The sequence below is a fragment of the Stegodyphus dumicola genome, chromosome X1 (genome assembly GCF_044657685.1).
Source record: "Stegodyphus dumicola isolate Sdum_Otavi_A_Nest chromosome X1, ASM4465768v1".
NCBI classification, from domain to species: domain Eukaryota; kingdom Metazoa; phylum Arthropoda; class Arachnida; order Araneae; family Eresidae; genus Stegodyphus; species Stegodyphus dumicola.
Genome location: NC_140780.1, coordinates 177,462,447 through 177,486,010, shown reverse-complemented (window position 1 = coordinate 177,486,010; position 23,564 = coordinate 177,462,447). Strand labels below are relative to the sequence as shown.

The 23,564-nt window shown below is 36.2% G+C and overlaps 1 protein-coding gene across 4 annotated transcripts in view; it reads left to right on the top strand.

The window, feature by feature from the left end:
- The window catches only part of LOC118202924 (uncharacterized), a 172,448-nt gene that overhangs the window by 115,587 nt on the left and 33,297 nt on the right, over window positions 1-23,564 (top strand). For 3 of the 4 annotated variants that reach the window (XM_085807042.1, XM_085807041.1, XM_085807040.1), the window contains one exon: window positions 14,460-14,714. The exons of the other annotated variant lie outside the window; for it this stretch is intronic. In XM_085807042.1, the coding sequence (XP_085663168.1) occupies window positions 14,460-14,714 (255 nt within the window). The remainder of the gene's footprint in view (window positions 1-14,459; window positions 14,715-23,564) is intronic. 4 annotated transcript variants of the gene reach the window in all.

The following is a 23,564-nucleotide window of genomic DNA, read 5'->3' as shown; positions in this document are numbered from 1 at the left end:
ACGAGCGTGTTGAGCTCCGGGAACGACTGAACCAAAGAATCGGGAGCTGTGCTCTGTGTGTCGTCGAGTGCATCGCGAGTTGTAGCGTGGAGAGTCTCGAGAGTACGTGAAGTTCCGAGAATGACCACGCAGAGTCGGGAGCTGTACTCTAGTGCTTTGCCGCGAAGCTGTCTCCACCGTGATATCCTGATAACCTGGAGGCTGTGTTGCTGATCGTGTCAGCGTGTTTATAGTAGTTCATCGACGACTGTAAAAATGTGTTTGGGAGCTGTCCTGACAATACTGGCCAATAAAGTGTGTTTCGATACTTCATCAAATAGTGTCGTCGTTATTCAGTCGGAATCCACACGAACCCCGTACGAACGTAACGTAACAACTGGTGTCAGAAGAAAAAAAAAGCAACAACTGCTGTCAAGAGTGGGATTTGCGAGTGGATGCCAATGATCTGCCTGCAGAGGAAAGCCATGCCGGAGGAAACAAAGACTTTAATGGAACTTTCAGCTGAGATAAAAAGCCGGATATGAAGAGATGAGGGCTGAGATCAAAGCCGGACTGAAGGAGATCAAAGCCACACTGGAAGAGAAGAACGCTGGACGAGAAGAAGTAAACGTCGGCCAAGAAAAAGTGTGAAAGCAACTCCCACAGATGAAAGTGGAACTTGCAGAAGAAACTGAAGCTATAAAAGAAAATGTGGAAATGACAGAAGTGGCGTCTGAAGAATAAAAAGATGAAGAAATGAAAGAAGTAGCTAATGAATTGCCTGAGAAAGATCAAGAAATGATGGAGGAAACATTTAACGGGATTAAAGGAAAAGAACGAAAACATGAAGAAATAAAAGACGGGAAAGAAGATTTTGAGTCTCACGTGCCTGAAGTAGAGATAGAACAAAGTAAAAACGCGACTGTCAAGATCGTCGAAAGTGATAGTGGAATGACAAAGTCGCAAGCAGCAAGTGTTGAATCATCTGAAAGTGCATGTGATGCAGGCGCTCCAGTATGGCACCTACTTAGGAAACTATGTGTGCGTCTCATAGTGCAGATTTTGCAGACAAGGACTTGATTCTAGACCAGGATGCTTCTGTTTGTAAAGAATCGGGTTCCGTTCATGACTCTGATGCAGAATTTGAAACTGGTTCCCAGGAAACGGAGGTAACTGGCCATGTACCAGCGGCTGAGAATACCGAGGTGAACTGTATATATGGTGGGAATAAACTACAGGGTGGTGAACAAACTGTTTTAGATCTTCCTGTGGATGAAAAGTCTGAAAGAACTGAATCTTCAGACTGTGCTATGCAAAACAGAAACGCATCTGAGAACTGCAGTGGAAAAGTATTTGACCTGGGTATAAATTAATGAAAAAACTGAGACTGAAATTCATTCATAACTTTAATTTCTACAATTTAAATTGTTATGTGTTTAATTTGTGTATAGAACTTGTACATAGTGTAAATATTTGCTTCTTTAGTTATGTTATTTGTTTGTTATATTATGTTTTGTGTGTATCGAATTTGGCTTCTGACCAAGGGTTGTACGGCCCGGGACGTGCAGTCCATGGGAGGGGGCAGTGTTACGATATGTACAGGCGTGGTAAGATAACTTCCCCGCAAAGCAGGTTTAGAGTTGCCATAAAATGGCAGGATATATAGGATGCGAAAAGTTTTCAAGTTAAAATTTCATTTAATTAATTTTAATTATTTATTTACTATATCGATTTATTACTAATTATAATGGATTGGAGCATTTGAATATAAATTAACTTAATATTTAAGAAAAATATTATAACTGCGAGAATAGAAAAACAATTTTTGAATGTTTGCTTTCTTATAGAATGCAGAGGAATTCATTTTTACTCAATGAAAATCAAAATTTGCTAGCTAATTAATCTGTCCTCTATCGAGCACCTTAGTTGAGCGATCCGTATTAATGGGCCCTTTTTATAAAAAAAATTAAATGCTTCAAGAATAATTAGAAAAGGGCTTAATTCTCTTCATATACTTAAATTCTTCATTAAAAAAACTGCATTTTCAGCTATAACCAGGTGAAATAATTCTCTAAATATAATTCAAAGCATAAAAAAATAAGGTACATAAACGCCTTGGAAACAGAACTAGCACTGAGATTCTCTTTAAGAAATATGGTGCACCTTACAAAAAGTCTACGAAGCGAAGTTCCGTAGAATATTTTCTAACTCTTTATGATTAATACGCTTACTTTATAAACGACATGTAAATATGATTTAATGTATATGTGTGGATGTGTGTGGCTCACTAGTGGCTGAGCGGTAAACTCGTCGAACCCTGGTAGGTCGATCCGGGGTTCGAATCCCAGTGAACGGTTATGGCTGTATTGACGTTTTCGTGGTTTTTCCCATGTGTAACGTGCATACGAGTCAGTTTTGCTTAGAAATTTCTCCATGAGGCATCCTTACCCTTAGGCAAATAGCCGTCGAATGCTTTGCTATAATCAAACAAACCAGATCAGACAATAGATATATAAATATTAAAGAAACTGCTATAAAATAGCATATAAATATGTATAATTATTAAAAGAAAGGAAAAGTCGGATCTTAATTGATTGTATATAATTTAATCCCTATGAAGGCTCTAACAATTCTTTCTCACTTAAAGTCGTAACCCAAAAGGAGAACAAGTAAAGTTAAACTTCAGATACGTCTAATACAAAAAATACAAAATATAATAATACTAAATTATATATGTACGAAACCTAACTAACCAATTATAGTGATATTGTTACGAAATGTCCAAGTGCGGTGAGATAGCTTCCCTGCAAAGCAGTTTTAGAGTTGCCATAAAATAGCGAGGAAGGCAGGGTTGCCACATTTGGCGACAAAATCAGCGATATGCCATGGACGGATGGAGAATCTTCTGGAACGAATTCTTACCGGTTAAGCCCAGAATGTTCTCGAACACATGCCGAAAGCTATATAAAGCCTGCTGGTCCGCAGTGCGAGTTGGTGTGCCTCGTCGAGAGGACGAATCAGTATATGCCTCGTCTAGCGAGCTGATAGTCAGTCATTGAGCGAGTGTCTCGAAGTCTAGCGCCGAGTTGGTATCGAGTTGGTTTCTCGTCTAGCGAGTGAATCACTGGTATCGAGTTGGTTTCTCGTCTAGCGAGTGAATCACTGGTATCGAGTTGGTTTCTCGTCTAGCGAGTGAATCACTGCGGAGTCGATCGAGTTGAGAGCCAGGCAGCGAGTGCCCAATGGGTCGTCGAGTGCACCGAAAGAGTCTCGTAGTGTATCGCGGTTGGTGCATCGTTGAGAGAGCGTGTTGAGCTCCGGTAATGACTGAACCGAAGAGTCGGGAGCTGTGCTCTGTGTGTCGTCGAGTGCATCGCGAGATGTAACGTGGAGAGACTCGAGAGTACGTGTAGTTTCGAGAACGATCAAGCAGAGTCAGGAGCTGTACTCTTGTGCTTTGCCGTGAAGCTGTCTGCACCGTGATAGCCTGATAACCTGGAGACTGTGTCGCTGATCGTGTCAGCGTATTTATAGTAGTTCATCGACGACTGTAAAAACGTGTTTTGGAGCTGTCCTGACAATACTGGCCAATAAAGTGTGTTTCGATACTTCATCAAGTAGTGTCGTCCTTATTCACTCCAAATCCACACGAACCCCGTACGAACGTAACGTAACAACTGGTGTCAGAAGTAAAAAAAAAACGCAACAATATTTTGACTGTAAATACAGAGTGACCTAAAATGAAGGGTTAGCACAGAAATGATGGTAATCTAATCTTTGAACTGAGTTCGGGCGTCACAGGCAACGGGTTAAGGCAAAATACAAGAAGTTCAGAAAACCTACTTACCTTAAGCAGTCTCATATTATAATCATTAGTGCAATCTCTGACTACGGATTGAGTGTGTAGCACAAGACGATGCAGAAAAAAATATCAAATAATAGTCTGTTTTACGCCTCCTGCATTTAGCAAAATACTAGTTTACAACTGCGAATAACTGTATAAGGTATTTCTCAGGCCTTCTTAGCATGCCTTCGTAGTGTAGTGGTCTGCACGCTGGGCGCGTATTCCAGGCGTCCGTGGCTCGTTTCCCGTTGAGGGCGTTGCTGATTTTTCATCTTTCATGCTTCCAAAAAGATACCTAATCACTTTACAACTGTAACTGTTGGTGTATGAAATTGCAAACTGAACGGGATTTTCAAACTGATCCGTGTATATCTTTGTATATAAATCTGCATACATGTACTTCCATATGTTTATGTAAAAATGTGACGGTAATTGATTGTGTGATTGTGCATAATAGCTTGTAATTTGAACATTATTCCGTTAAAAAAACTCGCCCAAAATTGCTTAGTTATTAAAATAGCTAAAAATTTCCGAACAATGTTTTTCCAAGTTTGAGATTCGTATTTGTGAAAACGCTGAAATGCATGTGTTAAGGCAAGTGTTGAAACATTTAAAGATTTTTCTACGAGTATAACATTTTTAATAAAATCTTAATTTCTGAGACAAGAAATAGCGTTATTTGGAATATTTCAAAATATACATTTGAAAACTGTGGTTTCAGTTTTTGTCTATCCATTTTTCCTGATTTAGAAGCAATGACATATATATTATCTTTTAGTGGTCCTTTCTTCAAGGTTGCTGCAAGTATCTGAAAAATGTAGTAAACAAGCAAGAACTTAATGAATCCTCCTTAATGAATTTCCATAAGTGAGCAAGTAAGCTGAGCGATTTTTTTAAATAATTTTTAATCAATTAGTTACAAGTATTTTATAAATATGTGTACACCGACGAGCCAAAGCATATGACCATCCCCATATTTTTGCAATGAACTCGTCTGGATGACATGGAGAGCATGTGATTAAGTGGGTATGATAATTAACTGCTCCTCTGACGAAAGTAAGGAATAATTCGTACTTTCTTCAGGGGAGCAGTAATTACATTTGCAAGTGATGGAAAACGCTGCTGATATAAGCGAATTTGATATAGGGCAGATTGTAATGGCGCGAAGATTCGGAACGAGTATCTTCCAAACTACACGACTGGTAGATTGTTCACCATCTGACGTTGTTAGTATTTATGCAAAGTGGACATATGACGGTGAAACCAGTAATAGACGCCAAGGTGTTGGACGTCCACGCGTCATCAATGAAAACGGATGCTGGAGAATATCCCCCTTGGTACAGCAAAATCGGCGCCGGATAGTGGCTCAGCTGGCAGGCCTATACAACAGTTCAGAGGGCACTTTGGATATGGGACTCCGCAGTAGACATCCCATTTGTGTGCCTCTGTTGAGTAAGCGTCATTGTCAACTGCGCCTACAGTGGACCCGGGAACATCGAGACTGGAGCATTGATAAGTGCAAGGTAGTTGCCTGGTCGGGTGAATCTCGATTTCTCATTCATCACGTCAATAGTCGTGTCAGGATACTCTGTCTTCCAGGCGAGCAGTTGCTTCCCTTCTCAACAGCAGGTCATATACAGGCTGATAGTGGGGATAATATACGTTGGGGGATGTTCTCATGGGCGGGTTTGGGACCCTTAAGCCACGTTCACAAAAGAAGATTCGATCGGTAGCGAAAACATCTTCTTCCAATGTCTTCCATTCACACGGCGTTAACTGCCTCTCGGAACTGGAGGTAGAATTTGGTAGAATGGCTCCTACCTCTTTGGATCAGGGCGAATGAAGAGATTTCCCATATTTCACTGCGCGATGGCGCGGTTCACTTAACTTTAGTAAGCAACATGGTTGACGTGCAACTGACTGTTCTGGTGTGTCAGCGGAACAATCGTGTCGATAGATATCTGGGGGGATGCGATATCATCCAAAAAAAAAAAAAAAACGACATGGAACCGTACGAAATACGGAAATTTATAAACAAGTACAGACAGGTGACAGGTGACGGAGGACGGGGACGCCTGGCGTCTAACAGAGGAAAACAGGCATATGTCCCACACCCTTCCCTATCCAGACGCAACAACTCCCTGTGGCCCCATAAGGACGCACCGGGAGTTTATCGATACTTCAACATAAATTACTACTTACTCATAAATTACTGCCAACTGATAACATATAAATTCTGCTTTTTCGTAAATTATCGCATACACATAAGTTACTGCTTGTGCTTGTACCTGAATTACTGCTTACACATAAATTACTGCTTACACATGAAATACTGCTTACATTAATATGACTACATTAATATGGTGCATTAATATGATGCTCAGTTACATATACATGCTATATTACACGTTAATTTGATACATAATTACACATTATTATGATATAAATACTGAAAAATACTGCTTACACATTAATATGATACACAATTGCATAATACATTGTACATATGGCAACATTCAGATCGCAGTTCACTCATATTGGGTTATTCAGTGCGGAGTATGAAACAAAATGCTGTTTCAGTTAAAGAATATACTACATAGTTGCAATGCACCGTTGCGTTACACACATATACTGTTGCACTATACATAACTGCTACTTTACACATAAGTTATTGCCTGCTGATGACACATAGATTATTACTTATATAAGTTACTGCTTACACTTAAAATTCTGGTTACACATTAATATGATACATTATTACATATAGCATTGTACATATGGCAACATTCGGATCACAGTTTACACGTATTTGGTTATTCAGTGCGGAGTATGAAACAGCATGCTGTTTCAGTCAGGGATTATATTACATAGCTGCATTGTGCATAGTTGCGTTATACCATTGTATTACATACATATTCTGTTGCATTGTACATAAATTACTACGTACTCATGAATTGCGGCCTACTGATGATACATAAGTTCCTGCTTACACATAAGTTACTGTTTACAGACTAGTATGATACATAAATACTCATAAATTACTCCTTACACATAAGTTACTGCTTGCATATGAAATACTGCTTGCACATTATATTAAATAGATACTCATTAATTACTGCTTACACATAAGCTGCTTGCACATGATTTGCTGCTTGCACAGAAGATACTACTTACATATTAATATGATACATGATTACATATACACATTACCTTACACATTAATATGCTTACATATACACATAAATATATGCATTATATTACACATTATTACTCCTAAATTACTGTTTACACATAAATTACTACTTACACTTGAATTAATGCTTGCACATAGAATGCTACTTACACTTTAAATGATACATAATTACATATACTCATTACATTACACATTAATATGATACATGATAACACATTAATATAATACAAATACTGCTTACACATTAATATGATACATTACTGCCTACGCTTGCACCTTGTTACAGCTTATGCATAAATTACATGTATAAGATTACATACATATTCAGTTGCACTGTACGTAAATTACTACGTACACAGGAATTGCTGCCTACTGATGATGCATAAGTTCCTGCTTACGCATAAGTTACTGTTTACATATGAAATACTGCTTACACATTAGTATGACACATAAATACTCATAAATTACTCCTTACACATAAGTTACTGCTTACACATTAGTGTGATACGTAAATACTCATTAATTACTGCTTACACATTAGTATGATACAAAAATACTCATTAATTACTGCTTGCACGTAAGTTACTGCTCACACATATTCCTGCTTACACATGATTTGCTGCTTGTACAGACAATACTGCTTACGTATTAATATGATACATAATTACATATACCCATTACCTTACACATTAATATACTTAAATATATGCATTACATTACATATTATTACTCATAAATTACTGCTTACACTTGGGTTACTGCTTGCACATAAAATACTACTTATACATCAATATGATACATAATTACATACACATTATTACTCATAAATTACTGCTTACACTTGGGTTACTGCTTGCACATAAAATACTACTTATACATCAATATGATACATAATTACATACACATTATATACATACATTATTACATATACACATTACACATTAATATGATACATAATTAAGCACACACATTTGAAATACATGACAAATAAATATACATAGAGAAAACACAGTTCAACACAAAATATACAAAACATAACAGTACAATGATACAAAGTACACACAATACGACATTAAACAGCATAAAACATATATAAAAATTACGTTAAACACACACATTGCATTAAACACATAAAACATATAAGGTGCACAGTTATAGTGGCAGTTCAGTATAGTTTCAGGGAAAGTACTTTACAGTGGCAGTACTAGGCACATTGAGCAGAATGTACGCAATACCCACAAGTGAAACACTAGCGGTATACAGCATGCAGTATGTGTTGTTGCACAGTTTGTTAAGGCAGAATGCAGTCACTGAGACCATTATGAATAGCACTGTTTTATAATGGGAGGCAAAGGTCTTGGCCGTAGGCCTTAATGGTGTTAACGATTTTGCACACTGTGTTGATTGCCGCTTTATTTTTAAGGATAAACTTGTGGAAGGCAGGTATGTTCGTGGGTTCCGGGAAATGGTGCTGTTCTGTGAGTGGGCACCGGAAGATATAGTGATCGGGTGTCCCCTCTTCCCCGCATACACAGCGATCCGTATTAGAAATAGTGCGTCTGTTGAAGTAGTCCGGGAAGGGACCGTGCCCAGTTACAAAGTTAGTAAGTGGAGCGTTTGCTATGAGTCTCTCCGTTGTCACCATCGGTAGAAAGCCATACACTCTTCTTCGTGTGTTTCCATGTTCCCATACTCTTTGCCACCACTGGACTGCTGCGCCTTTCAGCAGTCTTTTAAGATGGGAAGGTGGCGCCGGAACAGCGATGGGACGTGCGTTGATGTTTGAGGCTGCCTCTTTGGCGAGCACGTCCGCTGCCTCATTACCTGCATTGCCTTCGTGAGCTTTCACCCACGTCATGTCCACGTGTACCTGTGGGTTATCTTTTAAGAGTTTTTGAAGGCGGATGATCAACGGGGAAACATGGTTGTGTTTGCTTAGGGCCAGAAAGGCAGACATACTATCCGTATAGAGATAAGCTTTTGAGATTTTTCGGCTTATTACATATTCAACAGCAGCTGTAATTGCTATCACTTCTGTATGAAAGACGCTATTGCTGTCACCTAGGTGGCCTTTCCAATGATGTAATTCTTGGCTTTGCCAACAGTGCAGGAAAGCACTGCCAACGCCTTCAGCATGTTTAGAACCATCAGTGTAAAGTGTATGGTTGCTGATGTGCTGTATTTCCTTGTTGGGCTGTTGCATGATGTGGGTGTGGACCCCTAGTCCTTTATGCGCTGGATGTGTGTGCAGCGGTGTCTTGGGGTGCTCATAAAGTGCTGGACTGTAGAGAGTACCTGCGAAGGAGGCGTCTTTCCTCAAGTGAAGGACTCTCGTATATGTCGCCTCTAGCTCGGCCTGGATGTGTAGAGGGACTATACCTGCTAGAGTAAGGGCGGAGCTCGTGGCTGTTGTGCAGTATGCTCTGCAGATGCTTATGACAAAAGGGCGTTGGAGTGATGTTAACTGCTTGATTTTCCTCATTGTCATCGGTTGAGCCCAGATTGCAGCTGCGTACAACGCAATCTTTTCCACCACCGTGCTATAAAGCACTTTTTGAATGTGGGGATTTAGTCCCCAATTCCTTCCTTGAAATTTCCGTGTCATTCTGGCCATCGGAGGTTTTTGCTCTCTGTTGCTGCAAATGTGGCACCCATGTTAAGCCAGAGTCCCAGACCACTCCTAGATACTTCTGTGTATCCGTGAATTTAATGTTGCGGCCAAGTAATCGGATACAGGGACGACGTACAGGCCTCGTGCCCGGTCTCGGGATGAGGAGTGCAGAAGACTTGGTGATAGAAATCCTCAGCTTAAGGTCTTCGCATAGGCTTGCGAACTTGGCGCACGCTTCGCTGCCAACAAGTACAGACAAGGTTAACAGATCCTGGGTATTCCAGAAACACCGTTCAAATTAAAACTTAAGTTAAGGCGCTCAGATACGCATATGAACTTCAACGCGACAAGGGGAGTCGGTACCTTTTGAATGACTTTTTTTATTTAAGAACTTTCGCCTACTTTTTATTAATATTATTAAATGGTTTTTTTAAGAAAAAATTATTTTAAGCTGAAAAGAAAATTTGCCAGTAATTTTTTTAATTTAAATTTTTTGAAAACAAATTTAACAATTAAAATATCTCTCCTCTCCTACAATTTTCAATGCTTTTTCCTCCAGTTTTTTATTGTATTTGTTAGAGTGTTCTTAAAAACTTTAAGGATCGATTTTGCAATTAATGAATTAGTTTCTAAGAAAAAAATAAAAACGCATTTTTATGTAAAAACTTTGAAACAAAAATTATCTCAATATATATTCTCATCCTTGCTTTTGTAAAGACTCATCCTTGCTTTTGTAAAGAATGTAATTTCAAATAAGCAGTAAAAATATTAAATAATTTAGTCCATATCCGTATAAGTTTAGGACTTTATGTAAAAGGATTTCTTGACCATTTTTTGTCTATGAAGGTTGTAGAGTCATTAGAATTTTCAAGGTCAGGAAAGCGAAGAAATCCGCAATACCATCGTCAGGATTCGAACTTCAGACCTCTCGACTACGTGTCAAACGTGCTATCCAATTACACCACGAGGGTACGCAAAAGAGAGGCAGAAAACACTTTATGTACTCCCTCTTTTTAAATGGCGAGCTAGGGATAAGGGTACCCAGTTACCAAAACCTGGTGCTGAAGAAAGATGCCTACCACTTTTCACCGAAATCAGTCTATATGAGGTCAGGTCATAAATTTACAACCCCGTTTTTCAAAGGGGGAGCTGAAAAGGAGGTATAATCTTGCTCGGGATCATGAGAAAATATGGGGGGTCGTTTAAATGTCTAACTTCTCTACATTCAGTTTTATACAGAGGAAAATACAAATTAAATTCTTCGAATGAATGCAGTTTTGTACAATGAAAATGTTTTATTGAACGATAAACTGTAAGGTAAATAACATCTTTTTTTTAAAGCCATAGGAGTAGAAACACAGATATTTGTTACATCAATGAATTTATAGTAAATATTGATTTCTTCATTTCGAATGCTATGTTACATGTATGCGAAGTAGCTGAGTATCTGAAAAAATAGTCATAACCCAAATGGCTTTCAAGCTTTTCACGTCTAAGGACTTTTTTTCAATTACATTGTGATCGCTGCTTTTTGGTTAATTTTCTAATGACATATAAACAATAATCTTATTTATTTGAGACTTATGAATAAAATAACGCAAACTAGACAGCAGAAAATTCTTCAGAATGAAGTTAAATAATACTGAAAAATACATTATTCATGCACTTTTGCGTTTTAAATATAGTTGTTAATATGGAATCCTTAAATTATATATATCTATGTATAGGTATATATAAACGGAACAAAATATAGAACAAGGTATAACATAGCAAAGGAAAAATACCTTTATTATACGATGTTCTTTACCATACGTATATTTACATAATATTGTTGCATTTTTCTTTTCTTCCGACACCAGTTGTTACGTTGCTTTCTTCCTTCACGTTCGGAAGGGGTTCGTAGATTTGGAGTGAATAACGATGACACTTGATGAAGGATCGAAACACACTTTATTGGCCAGTATTGTCCGGACAGCCCCAAAACACGTTTTTACAGTCGTCGATGAACTACTATAAACGCGCTGACACGATCAGCGACACAGTCTCCAGGTTATCAGGCTGTCACGGTGGAGACAACTTCACGGCAAAGCACTAGAGTACAGCTCCCGACTCTGCTTGGGCGTTCTCGGAACCCTACCTACTCTCGAAACTCTCCACGCTACATCTCGCGATGCACTCGACGACTCTCAGAGCACAGCTCCCGACTCTTCGATTCAGTCGTTCCCGGAGCTCAAAACGCTCTCTCGACGATGCACTAACCGCGATACACTACGAGACTCTTTCGGTGCACTCGAACACCCATTGGGCACTCGCTGCCTGGCTGTCAACTCGATCGACTCCGCAGTGATTCACTCGCTAGACGAGACACGAACTCGATACTAACTCGGCGCTAGACTTCGAGACACTCGCTCAATGACTGACTATCAGCTCGCTAGACGAGGCATATGCTGACTCCCCCTCTCGACGAGGCACACCAACTCGCACTGCGGACAAGCAGGCTTTATATAGCTTTCGGCTTGAGTTCGAGAACATTCTGGGCTTAACCGGTAAGAATTCGTTCCAGAAGATTCTCCAACCGTCCATAGCATATCGCCAATTTTGTCGCCAAATGTGGCAATCCTGCCTTCCTCGCTATTTTATGGCAACTCTAAAACTGCTTTGCAGGGAAGCTATCTCACCGCACTTGGACATTTCGTAACAATATCACTATAATTGGTTAGTTAGGTTTCGTACATATATAATTTAGTATTATTATATTTTGTATTTTTTGTATTAGACGTATCTGAAGTTTAACTTTACTTGTTCTCCTTTTGGGTTACGACTTTAAGTGAGAAAGAATTGTTAGAGCCTTCATAGGGATTAAATTATATACAATCAATTAAGATCCGACTTTTCCTTTCTTTTAATAATTATACATATTTATATGCTATTTTATAGCAGTTTCTTTAATATTTATATATCTATTGTCTGATCTGGTTTGTTTGATTATAGCAAAGCATTCGACGGCTATTTGCCTAAGGGTAAGGATGCCTCATGGAGAAATTTCTAAGCAAAACTGACTCGTATGCACGTTACACATGGGAAAAACCACGAAAACGTCAATACAGCCATCCCGTTCACTGGGATTCGAACCCCAGATCGACCTACCAGGTTTCGACGAGTTTACCGCTCAGCCACTAGTGAGCCACACACACACACATCCACACATATACATTAAATCATATTTACATGTCGTTTATAAAGTAAGCGTATTAATCATAAAGAGTTAGAAAATATTCTACGGAACTTCTCTTCGTAGACTTTTTGTAAGCTTCACTATATTTCTTAAAGAGAATCTCAATGCTAGTTCTGTTTCCAAGGCGTTTATGTACCTTATTTTTTTATGCTTTGAATTATATTTAGAGAATTATTTCACCTGGTTATAGCTGAAAATGCAGTTTTTTTAATGAAGAATTTAAGTATATGAAGAGAATTAAGCCCTCTTCTAATTATTCTTGAAGCATTTAATTTTTTTTAATAAAAAAGGCCCATTAATACGGATCGCTCAACTAAGATGCTCGATAGAGGACAGATTAATTAGCTACTAAGTTTTGATTTTCATTAAGTAAAAATGAATTCATCTGCATTCTATAAGAATGCAAATTAAATATTCAGCTAATTCATATTCAAATATTCCAATCTATTATAATTAGTAATAAATCGATATTAAATAAATAATTAAAATTAATTAAATGGAATTTTAACTTCAAAACTTTTCATATCCTATATAATTTGTCTCCATTCTAGTACCATGTACATCCTTGTATACGTTACTGACCTACAGTGAAGAATAAAGAACTCTGTAGCTCCATTCAAGTTTTTATTCCTGATATAGTGATACTGAATGAGACCTAAAAATTCTTTTCTTTTAGAATATATCTCCCCTTATCCTCTAACGCACCTTCTTATTTTTCCATTCCCACTTAACGTCAAGGTCCCCCTCTTGACCGCATTCAGGAAGCCACCCTTTCACCAATCCTGGTGTTCACCACTTCTTAGTTCGGGCGCCAATTGCATAATCATTTAGAAATTTTCGAAAAATGAAATCAAAGAAATACCCCACGACATCGTCGGGATTTGAAATCCGGACACCCATCTTCCTCCCGTTTACGCGTTTTACATGCTATCCAGCTACATCACGAAGTCACGAGGAAATAAGGGTGAAGATGCAAGATGTTAGTGGAATTGAAACAAACGAATGAAGAATTGTATGGACTACGCGAATACCATACTTATATAGCATAAATTATTTGAATGTATGTACATTTAAAAGTGCAATGCATTAATTATTGTGAATAATATAAAAGCTGCAACCTTATAAAACATCGAAAATTATACTATTTTTGTGTTATTTGTTTCGTGTGTATGTGTGTAATAATACAAGAATGTATGTAATCATACAAGATAACATATCTAAAGTTGTGATAACGCGAATAACCTATATTGTAGGTCTTTATATTGTCATGTATCATAATAATGTTCATCGAACTAGGCTTGAATCATAGCAAACCAAGTAATTATTGTCTTCTGTTAGGTAGCTTAACAAAAGTTTTTGTGTTAACGTTGTACATATAAACACTTTGAATTAAAAAAAAATGGTATGCTACTTGTTTATTGTCAATTAAGTATAATTTAAATTCTGCTGACTGTGGTATGTAATCATCATAATCTTCAAATGTGGCTTATAACAAAGCAATACAGAAATATAATGCTCTGAGCAATGTAGTACTCTTCATTGCTTTGTTATAAGTCACATTTGAAGCAATATAGTACTCTTCATTTTTTCATTTTAGGAGGAGATATTGATACACAGAAAATGGAATACGTGGAACATGGTAACAGAAGTACATTCTACGTACGTATACTACGAGTTGCATATACTAAAGCTCCTTCACAAGAGCAAAGATTGATGAGGGAACCATTAACAATGAGACAACTCACGTGCAAGACTTTCGTTCCAGTACAATTGACATCCGGTTTCTTTGTTCCTAAATTTGAAACACTGAATGAAACAAAAACAAGAGTTTCAGCCTGGGTAAAAGCAACAGGTAAAGTAGTACTGAAATAAATCGTAAAGAGAACTTAGGTCTTTACGTCAGCGCTTTCGCTCGTGTAACAGCATCATAAAGTGTTTAATAGCAATGTAACTAAATGTACGAGATATTAAGTATTGCATTAAGCGTGCTGTTTGTTCATTTCGTTTGGGACATACAGATAACCATAAGAACGCTTCACAAAAATTCACTCAGTCGTAATTTTTAATAGGTATTTCAAAGGTGAAACGAAATAGGTAATCTGTCGTAATTCTCAATGGATATTTCCAAGCAGTATATTTATAATAAGATATATCATGATAAATGGATTAAGTTGCTGTTTTTGTAAAGTTCTTGATAAATTATTAAATAATTATTGAATTTTTAATCTGATAAACTCTTAATATTTTTTATTAATTTAGTTTATAAGAGTGTTCTTTTAAATTATTAAGTTAATATTTTTATATATATTTAAGTTATTTATATATATTTAAGTTAATATTTTTTATTAATTTAATTTATAAGAGTGTTCTTTTAAATTAAATTAATGAAAAATATTAAGAGTTTATCAGATTAAAAATTCAATAATTATTTAATAATTTATCAAGAACTTTACAAAAACAGCAACTTAATCCATTTATCATGATATATCTTATTATAAATATACTGCTTGGAATTATCCATTGAGGTGTTCTTTTAAATTAACCAGTTTATAATTTCAATCTTTACTAGAACTTCTCCTTTCCTTATTCCTCCCCAGAATGCAAATGAGTAGCCAGTATTTAAACTGAGGTTATGTTATTTTAAGACAGAGAATGTTTCTGATAGCGCGTGCACGCTATGCGTTAGTTTCGTGTCTGCTCTGATAATTGTAATTATTCGGTTTTGCGTTCAATCGCTGCCTGCATTTTGATTTTTACTCTCCTGTAGAGTAGTGAGCCCGTTTATAGTAATGTGTAATTCTGTAGTCTGTGCACTTCTGTAGTTCAACATTTGATATTAGTTTTACTGTTCTGTTTATTTAGTTGCATCACCACGAGTTGTGGCTGTTATTCTAGCACAAGAGAGTACGCTTGTGTTCTAAATTCTGTTTAAGTAAAAAGGTTGTTTTAGCCTTTTCGCGACTTTATTACAGACGTAGTGATAATTCGCTTGATGTCTGCTAGGGCTTTTGGACTACTTTGTAGCACCAGATCAAGTATAACCCTACAAGTTGATAAAATTATCGATTTAGTTAAGCTTGTTAAAGTTTATTAAATCATAAAACTGTTTAAGTTTTTGGTCCAGAATTTTTTTTTAATTTGAGAAGAATTCAGTGTTGTTGATACCTAAATTGCACCGATGGCGTAGCGAGCATAATTGGCGACTGGGGCACGATAAATTTTTGGCGCCCCTCCCCGAAAAACGCTTAGTAATATAATATATAGGATATACTCAATAAGAATATAATACAAATAATAATAGTATCTGCCTTGAAATAGTCTATAATATATTACGAATAGTCAGTACCTAACTACACTTCTACAAAATGCTATACACTTTGTCGGAATAAATGGTTACATTTTTTCGGGATAACAGTCTCAGGCTTTAAATTTGCATTTAAAAATTCAAGACTAAGATTGAATTCGGAAATATGTCTGTGTCAGTGGAAAAATCAGACATACGCTCATCTAGAATTCGTTAGAAAGGTATTATTTGTTTTACATATTTGTACAATTGTTTTAGAAAACATGGCAGCTTTTAAACTACGAAAAAGATTATATGTAAGTAGATATGTTTATTAGTAATAATATAATATTATATTATAATACACTAATACAGTTAATTACTATATATACATTTTTCTTGCCTTTGATGAAGCAAATTTATAAGTTCCTTCATTATAGTCGATCATTTCAAATTTTCCTCTTTCCAGACAGAGAGAAATGCTAGGTTTCTTAGGCGATCTTGTCTCATCGTTGATCGTAGATATGGCAAAATTAATTTAAATTTAATTCAGAAGTCAAACAACAAAAATCAGCGTTAATTTACAAAATTTTCACAGGACTAGTTTCGATGGTTTTACCGAACCATCATCTTCAGCTGCAAAACCGCAAATGAACAAGATAGGAAATAATGTTTAGATAAGATAAGAAAGCCTGGACAAGAATAAGCAAGTGGCGCCATCTGTTGGCGAAACCAGAACTAAAACATAATTTCTCTAAAAGCCGAAGGCAAATTTGGATTGGAATTAGGATCGTTAACTAGAACAGAAAGATTTTTATGAATGTGAAACGCCTCTAGAAAATCCAGTTCTCCAATGGAAGATGTTTTTTGAATAATTTTGGCAGCAGAAAAATTGAAAGTGTGATTTTCGGACCAACAATGTTGAGCAACAGAAGACTTCTGTGTTTCCTTTTTTCTAACAATGTCTCATGTTCTTTGACGCGAAATTTTAAGGCTCTCTTAGTTTGGCCAATGTAAATTAAACCGCACTGGCAAGGAATCCTATAAATACCCCAGGAATTCATATCCGGAATGGGGTCCTTGAGTATAGAAGTTGGAATTTTATTGATGGGAGAGTAAACAACCCGAAAGTTAAATTTCTGCAAAATTATCTAACATTATTTCCATTTATATCATAACATTATTTAATATCTAACATTATTTAATGTTAGATATTTATAAAATATCTAACATTATCTTATCTAAACATTATTTCCTATCTTGTTCATTTGCGGTTTTGCAGCTGAAGATGATGGTTCGGTAAATCCATCGAAACTAGTCCTGTGAAAATTTTGTAAATTAACGCTGATTTTTGTTGTTTGACTTCTGAATTAGTATTTATTCGGCGTGTTATTGTGTCTTAATTTAAATTTGCTAAATAAACGTTTGCAGCTAGCAGTTGATAATGAAATAGAAAGGAGTATTTGAAGTGCCAACCTCAGGTTTGAAAGAACATTTTCTGCATACGGCATTATAAAGGTAACTAACTAGTTTTGGTTCGCCCGCCTCGTTCAATGAAGAACACTACGAGTATTATAAAGGTAAGAAGCTATAATGGAGTTTTAGGATCAGCTTCTTTTCTACTACTGGGGTAACACTACAGTAAGATATTTCGACGTAGAGTTCTATTGCATTAAAATATGTATTATAAAATGCACTCAAATTTTTGCAGTTCTTTTCAAGGTCGTTATCCTTGTTTAATAAATTTTCAAAGTCCGGTAAACTTCCACAACTGGAATTAAGATCACATAGTGATGTATATCGTGTACTTATTTCTTGCTGCATACGATCAAGAGTGCTTTTCCGGGCATTTTTCGTCGTCTTGTAACACGGATGTTGTTGTAGCAATACCCAGTTTTTCACAAAGAGACATAGCCTTTTATATTGCGTCCTCACAGATCTCGTCTCGAATTTCTGCAAGTTCAGTTGCTAATGATTCAAGAACATATAAAGCCTCTCTAAAATTCACTTTAGTATCTTATAATCTGAGCTGCACATGATCAGTTCTTCTCAAGAATTCATGCCAGAATGGACTTATGAAATTAAAATTCAGTGTATTTTACAATAAAAGTGTGGCTTCACTTGTTCTCTGCTAATTTTTCCAATACTTCTACTAATTCTTCCAGCTCGTCGGCAGTAACACTAATCGCTTGTGATCTGGCACTTAATCTTGTTTCACATTCTTGTTTAACAGTTTTCTTTAAAGCATTTAATTCCCATCGTAATGTCAAGCGTGAGAAAAACAGATATGTTTTCAGTTATTCCAAAGCTTGTTACAACACTGGATCTTGCTTAGCTGCGGTAACGCTTACTAAGTTTAGTGAGCGATAATCACAGTTTACAAATAATGTGTAGAATCATTAGGCTATTTGAAGCTGGAGTACATGAAAAATAAGCAGTGCCCTCGCCGGGACTTCAGTGTGATTTTCGGACCAACAATGTTGAGCAACAGAAGACTTCTGTGTTTCCTTTTTTCTAACATATGCCTCATGTTCCTTGACGCGAAATTTTAAGGCTCTCTTAGTTTGGCCAATGTAAATTAAACCGCACTGGCAAGGAATCCTATAAATACCCCAGGAATTCATATCTGGAATGGGGGTCCTTGAGTATGGAACTCGGAATTTTATTGATGGGAGAATAAACAACCCGAAAGTTAAATTTCTCCAAAATATGTGCAACTTTATAGCTACATAATTGACGGAAAGAAAGGAATAACAACAGAATTTTTATAATCTCCTAAAACAAGAGTGTGCTTTTTAGTGTGTTGAGATGAGAATTTTTTAACTGCTTGATTAATGATGTTGGGTGAAAAGCCCCTGTCAATAGCTTGGTCTTGGTATAACAAAAGTCTTGGTCTAGAACGGAGAATGCAGTTAACCGTCATAAAAACACCCTTGCCGTTAAATTCGAAAAACTTCTTTTACAGTCTTCTAGTTCAAGTAGTTAAAAAAATCTTCCCATTGTAAACACCAAACCAATAGTTAATATTTCTAATGTTAGTCTTTCAGAAGAACAAGAGAGAATTCTAAAATATAATTTTAACTTCTCACAAACCTGTAAACCCTCGATTCCAAAGATTTTGGCTCCTATCGAGAAAGCTTTCAAGTTCAGTGAAGTTTCAGATTCACAGAAAGAAATGATTAGGCATCTTATCGCTCATAATGTGAAATTCAATAATAAACCTTTGAAACCAAATCTAACTGCGAGAGAAAGAGCTACAATGCGCGAAATTCATTCTAACCCGGATATTATCATTTCAAAGGCCGACAAAGGTGGCCAGATAGTCGTCAAGGATAAGAACACTTACATCGATGGTGTCACTAAACTCTTAAACGAAGAATCCGATCCCTAAAGATCCTTCACCTTCGGTCTTGTCAAAAATAAAAAATGCGATCAAATCTTCGCAAATCATTTCAAACAACTTAAAACATTCGCTTATCCCATCTGTTGCGAATTGTGCCAGATTATATGCTCTTCCCAAAATTCATAAAAGTGGTATTCCTTTCCGCCCTATTGTATCAAATTTAGGTACTGCCTCGTACCCATTAGCTAATTATTTAGTTTCTAGATTTTCAACTCTATTAGACAATAACATTTACACCATAAAAAATTCAATAGAGTTTGTAAAAAAGGTTAAAACATTTCTCCTAGTAATTTACTCATGGTTTCTTTTGATGTAAAATCATTATTCACCAATGTTCCAGTGGAGGGTGCATTAAGATGTCTAGAAACCAAACTTCGCGAATTTCATTTCTCTTGCATCGAAATTTATGAGCTAATTTCTCTCACTCAACTCTGTTTGAAACAAACACATTTTGTTTTCCAAAATAAATATTACAAGCAAACTGAGGGATTAGCCATGGGAAGCCCCCTCAGTCCCATCCTGGCTGATATCTACATGCATTATTATGAATCAAAATTCTTTGAAACTTTAAACTTCCCGGCATGGTTCCGCTACGTAGACGATACTTTTACCCTGTTTGAAGGTAATAAAGATGATTTAAATAAAGTTCTTTCAACAATGAATTCTATTGATCCTGCTATTCAGTTAGTTCACTTTTGAACTTGAGACTTGCAATTCTCTTTCATTTCTCGACATTCTGGTCACACGTAACACATCCAACTTCAGTACTACGGTTTACCGTAAACCTTCATCGGTTTGCCTTCCACCACACTTTAAATCATGTCATCCGACTAAACAAAAGTTAGCTTCATTTTATTCCTATGTTTTCCGCGCTCTTCAAGTTTGCTCCTCCAAACTAGTCCTTGAGGAAGAACTAAATTATTTAAAAGCAACAGCTATTGACAGGGGCTTTTCACCCAACATCATTAATCAAGCAGTTAAAAAATTCTCATCTCAACACACTAAAAAGCACACTTTGTTTTAGGAGATTATAAAAATTCTGTTGTCATTCCTTTCTTTCCATCAATTAGCTATAAAGTTGCACATATTTTGGAGAAATTTAACTTTCGTGTTATTTATTTTCCCATCAATAAAATTCCGAGTTCCATACTCAAGGACCCCATTCCGGATATGAATTCCTGGGGTATTTATAGGATTCCTTGCCAGTGTGGTTTAATTGACATTGGCCAAACTAAGAGAGCCTTAAAATTTCGCGTCAAGGAACATGAGGCATATGTTAGAAAAAAAGAAACACAGAAGTCTTCTGTTTCTCAACATTGTTGGTCCGAAAAATCACACTTTCAATTTTTCTGCTGCCAAAATTATTCAAAAACATCTTCCATTGGAGAACTGGATTTCCTAGAGGCATTTCACATTCATAAAAATCTTTCTGTTCTAGTTAACGATCCTAATTCCAATCCAAATTTGCCTTCGGCCGTTAAAAATTTTTTTTAGTTCTTGTTTCGCCAACAGATGGCGCCACTTGCTTATTCTTGTCCAGTCTTTCTTGTCTTATCTAATCATTATTTCCTATCTTGTTCGTTTGCGGTTTTGCAGCTGAGGATGGTGGTTCGGTAAAACCATCGAAACTAGTCTTGTGAAAATTTTGTTACTATAACGCTGATTTTTGTTGTTTCTGAATTAGTACCCTGTAAATGCTTCATTTTTTTCCCATAATTTTTTTGTGGACCTCCAGATATTTGACCTGACATCACGGCAGCGTTATATAATATTGTCATCTACAGTTTGTTAATGAAATCTGATTGGAATTTAATTTTTCTAAAATTGTGTTTTCAACTGATGCTGCATGTTTAACATGTATTTCTATATATCCCCCAAAAAATATTTAATAGAAACTTTTCTGCTGGTAAAATCAATACCTACATACCTGAAGATTTGCGACGTATGTTCATATCGGAAATCGAATCAAATAAAAATCCATAATATTTATTTCTTTTCATGTCACTTATTTGTTGATTATTATAGTTTTACTTTGGCAATCGAATTAATAGTAGTTCCAGGTCGAAGGGCTTATAATATAATAAAAGTCTATAGTGTATTGTTTGTTATCGTTTTAAATGAGCTGAACTGGTATTTTGTTTAAAAAAATAAAAATATTTCACTATTTTACGAAAAAAAAGTGTTTAGTTAGAAAAAAGAACGTTTCGCGTGCGGAGATATTTGACTGATTTACTGCAAACATTGTTTATAGCATATTTTATCAAACAAATCACAAAATGATATAATTAACTGTATTACAATAACTATTGATTAAAAATTTATTTTCCAGAAATCGATCAAAATAAAAACTGAAATTTTCCGGAAAACCTTGTTTGTCTTACGGACAATTTGGTGCCCCTTTGGGAGCGGTGCCCAGGCCATAATAGACAACCTTGCTCCGCCACTGAATTGCAGTATTTTTAAATTAAAATTCTGCCATAGAATTGTAAAATTCAAAAAATTTCAACGAGGGGTGAATAGCAACTCAATAATATTTATATGACAATGTTTTGAATTGAATTTCAATTTTTGGTTTATCTTTAAAGATGTTATTCCATCATGAATGGCACTTAAATGCATAAATTTTATTCTAGAGGTTTCCAACTTTTATACAGGTATTTTATTACCGACGCGGTATGGACTTTTTCTTGGAGATCATATTTTCTTGAAATGATTTTTAAAGAAAACTTGCACGTTACATGTTCGTCCTAGATATTCTGATTTTGGTATCAAGTTGCAGCTGTATACATTGTAACAGATTTTTTCCCCCCAGTCGCGGGCTATTGCCATTTATAGTCGTTGGCCACTAGAAGGCCGGAAGCTGGGGTTTCTTTATTATGGAGGCACCTAATAGGTGGGCCACCGTTGCATCCTATGAAGGGACGGATAAATTACATCTGTGCCATCTCCGGGATTTGAACCTGGGGCCTCCGGTACGGCAGTCAGAGTAATTGACCACTTTACTGTCTGGGCGGCACATTGTAATAGATAACTTTCATTATGTTTCGCGTCTTCCTTCGCCATGCTAGCCGGTTTTAACACTCAAGGAAAATTTCAAAGTGTCTCAAGTATTTTTTTTTTCTTTTTTTTTTACCATTTTCATATTATTATTTAATTTATCATATTTTAATTTTCTGTACTCTCATTTTTATATAAGGCAAATTCCTCAATTTCTCCAACTTTTTTATGGCTGTGCGGTTTTTTCTGCATTCTCCGTGTTTTCCTATAATTGCTAAATTGAAAACTGCGTGGGCGTTTGCCATATTCAAATAAAGCAATCTCGGAAATAAGAAACTACTATTTTCGGGATGATCTAATGTATCATAAGAAATGTTTTAAATCTTCATAATAATCCTCTGTTCTAATTTCATAAGTTAAGTTAAGTTCACATTGCATAAGTTAAGTTAAGTTAAGTTCACATTGCATAAGTTAAGCTATATTATCCTCATAACTTTTCATCTGCTTTTAGTAAAAATCATTCTTCTGTGTCTAATATCGACATTTCAGTACATATTGGTTTGTTAAGGCTAGGTTATTTGAATATGGTAAGGCACTGTATCTGTCTAAGATGAGGAATACCTTCGTGGAGGACTTTCTGAAGCAAAGTGGCTCGTATTACTTAATACATGGGGGAAAACACGAAATTCAACCATGCGGCCAGCTCCGGGCATCGAACCCAAATCAGGTAGAACTTCCAGTATTCAGCGGTCTTAAGCCAGGGCTCACTCAGCCAGGGCTGGGATTATTGGTTTACTAAAAGTTAATTTTTCTTTCTGAGTGTGAAATGCAAGCTAGAGAAAAACTATTTTGTATTTGAAATTTCGCGCAGACGTAAATTTTTCTTCTGTTTTTCTACTAGTGCAAAGTTAAACATCCATCCTTTTGCGAATATTCACAGTCATTTCCCAAAATGTCGGAATGTTAATAAATTTATAGAAATATTTTTCAAAACTTTGGTTTTAGACTTAAAGTCTGTA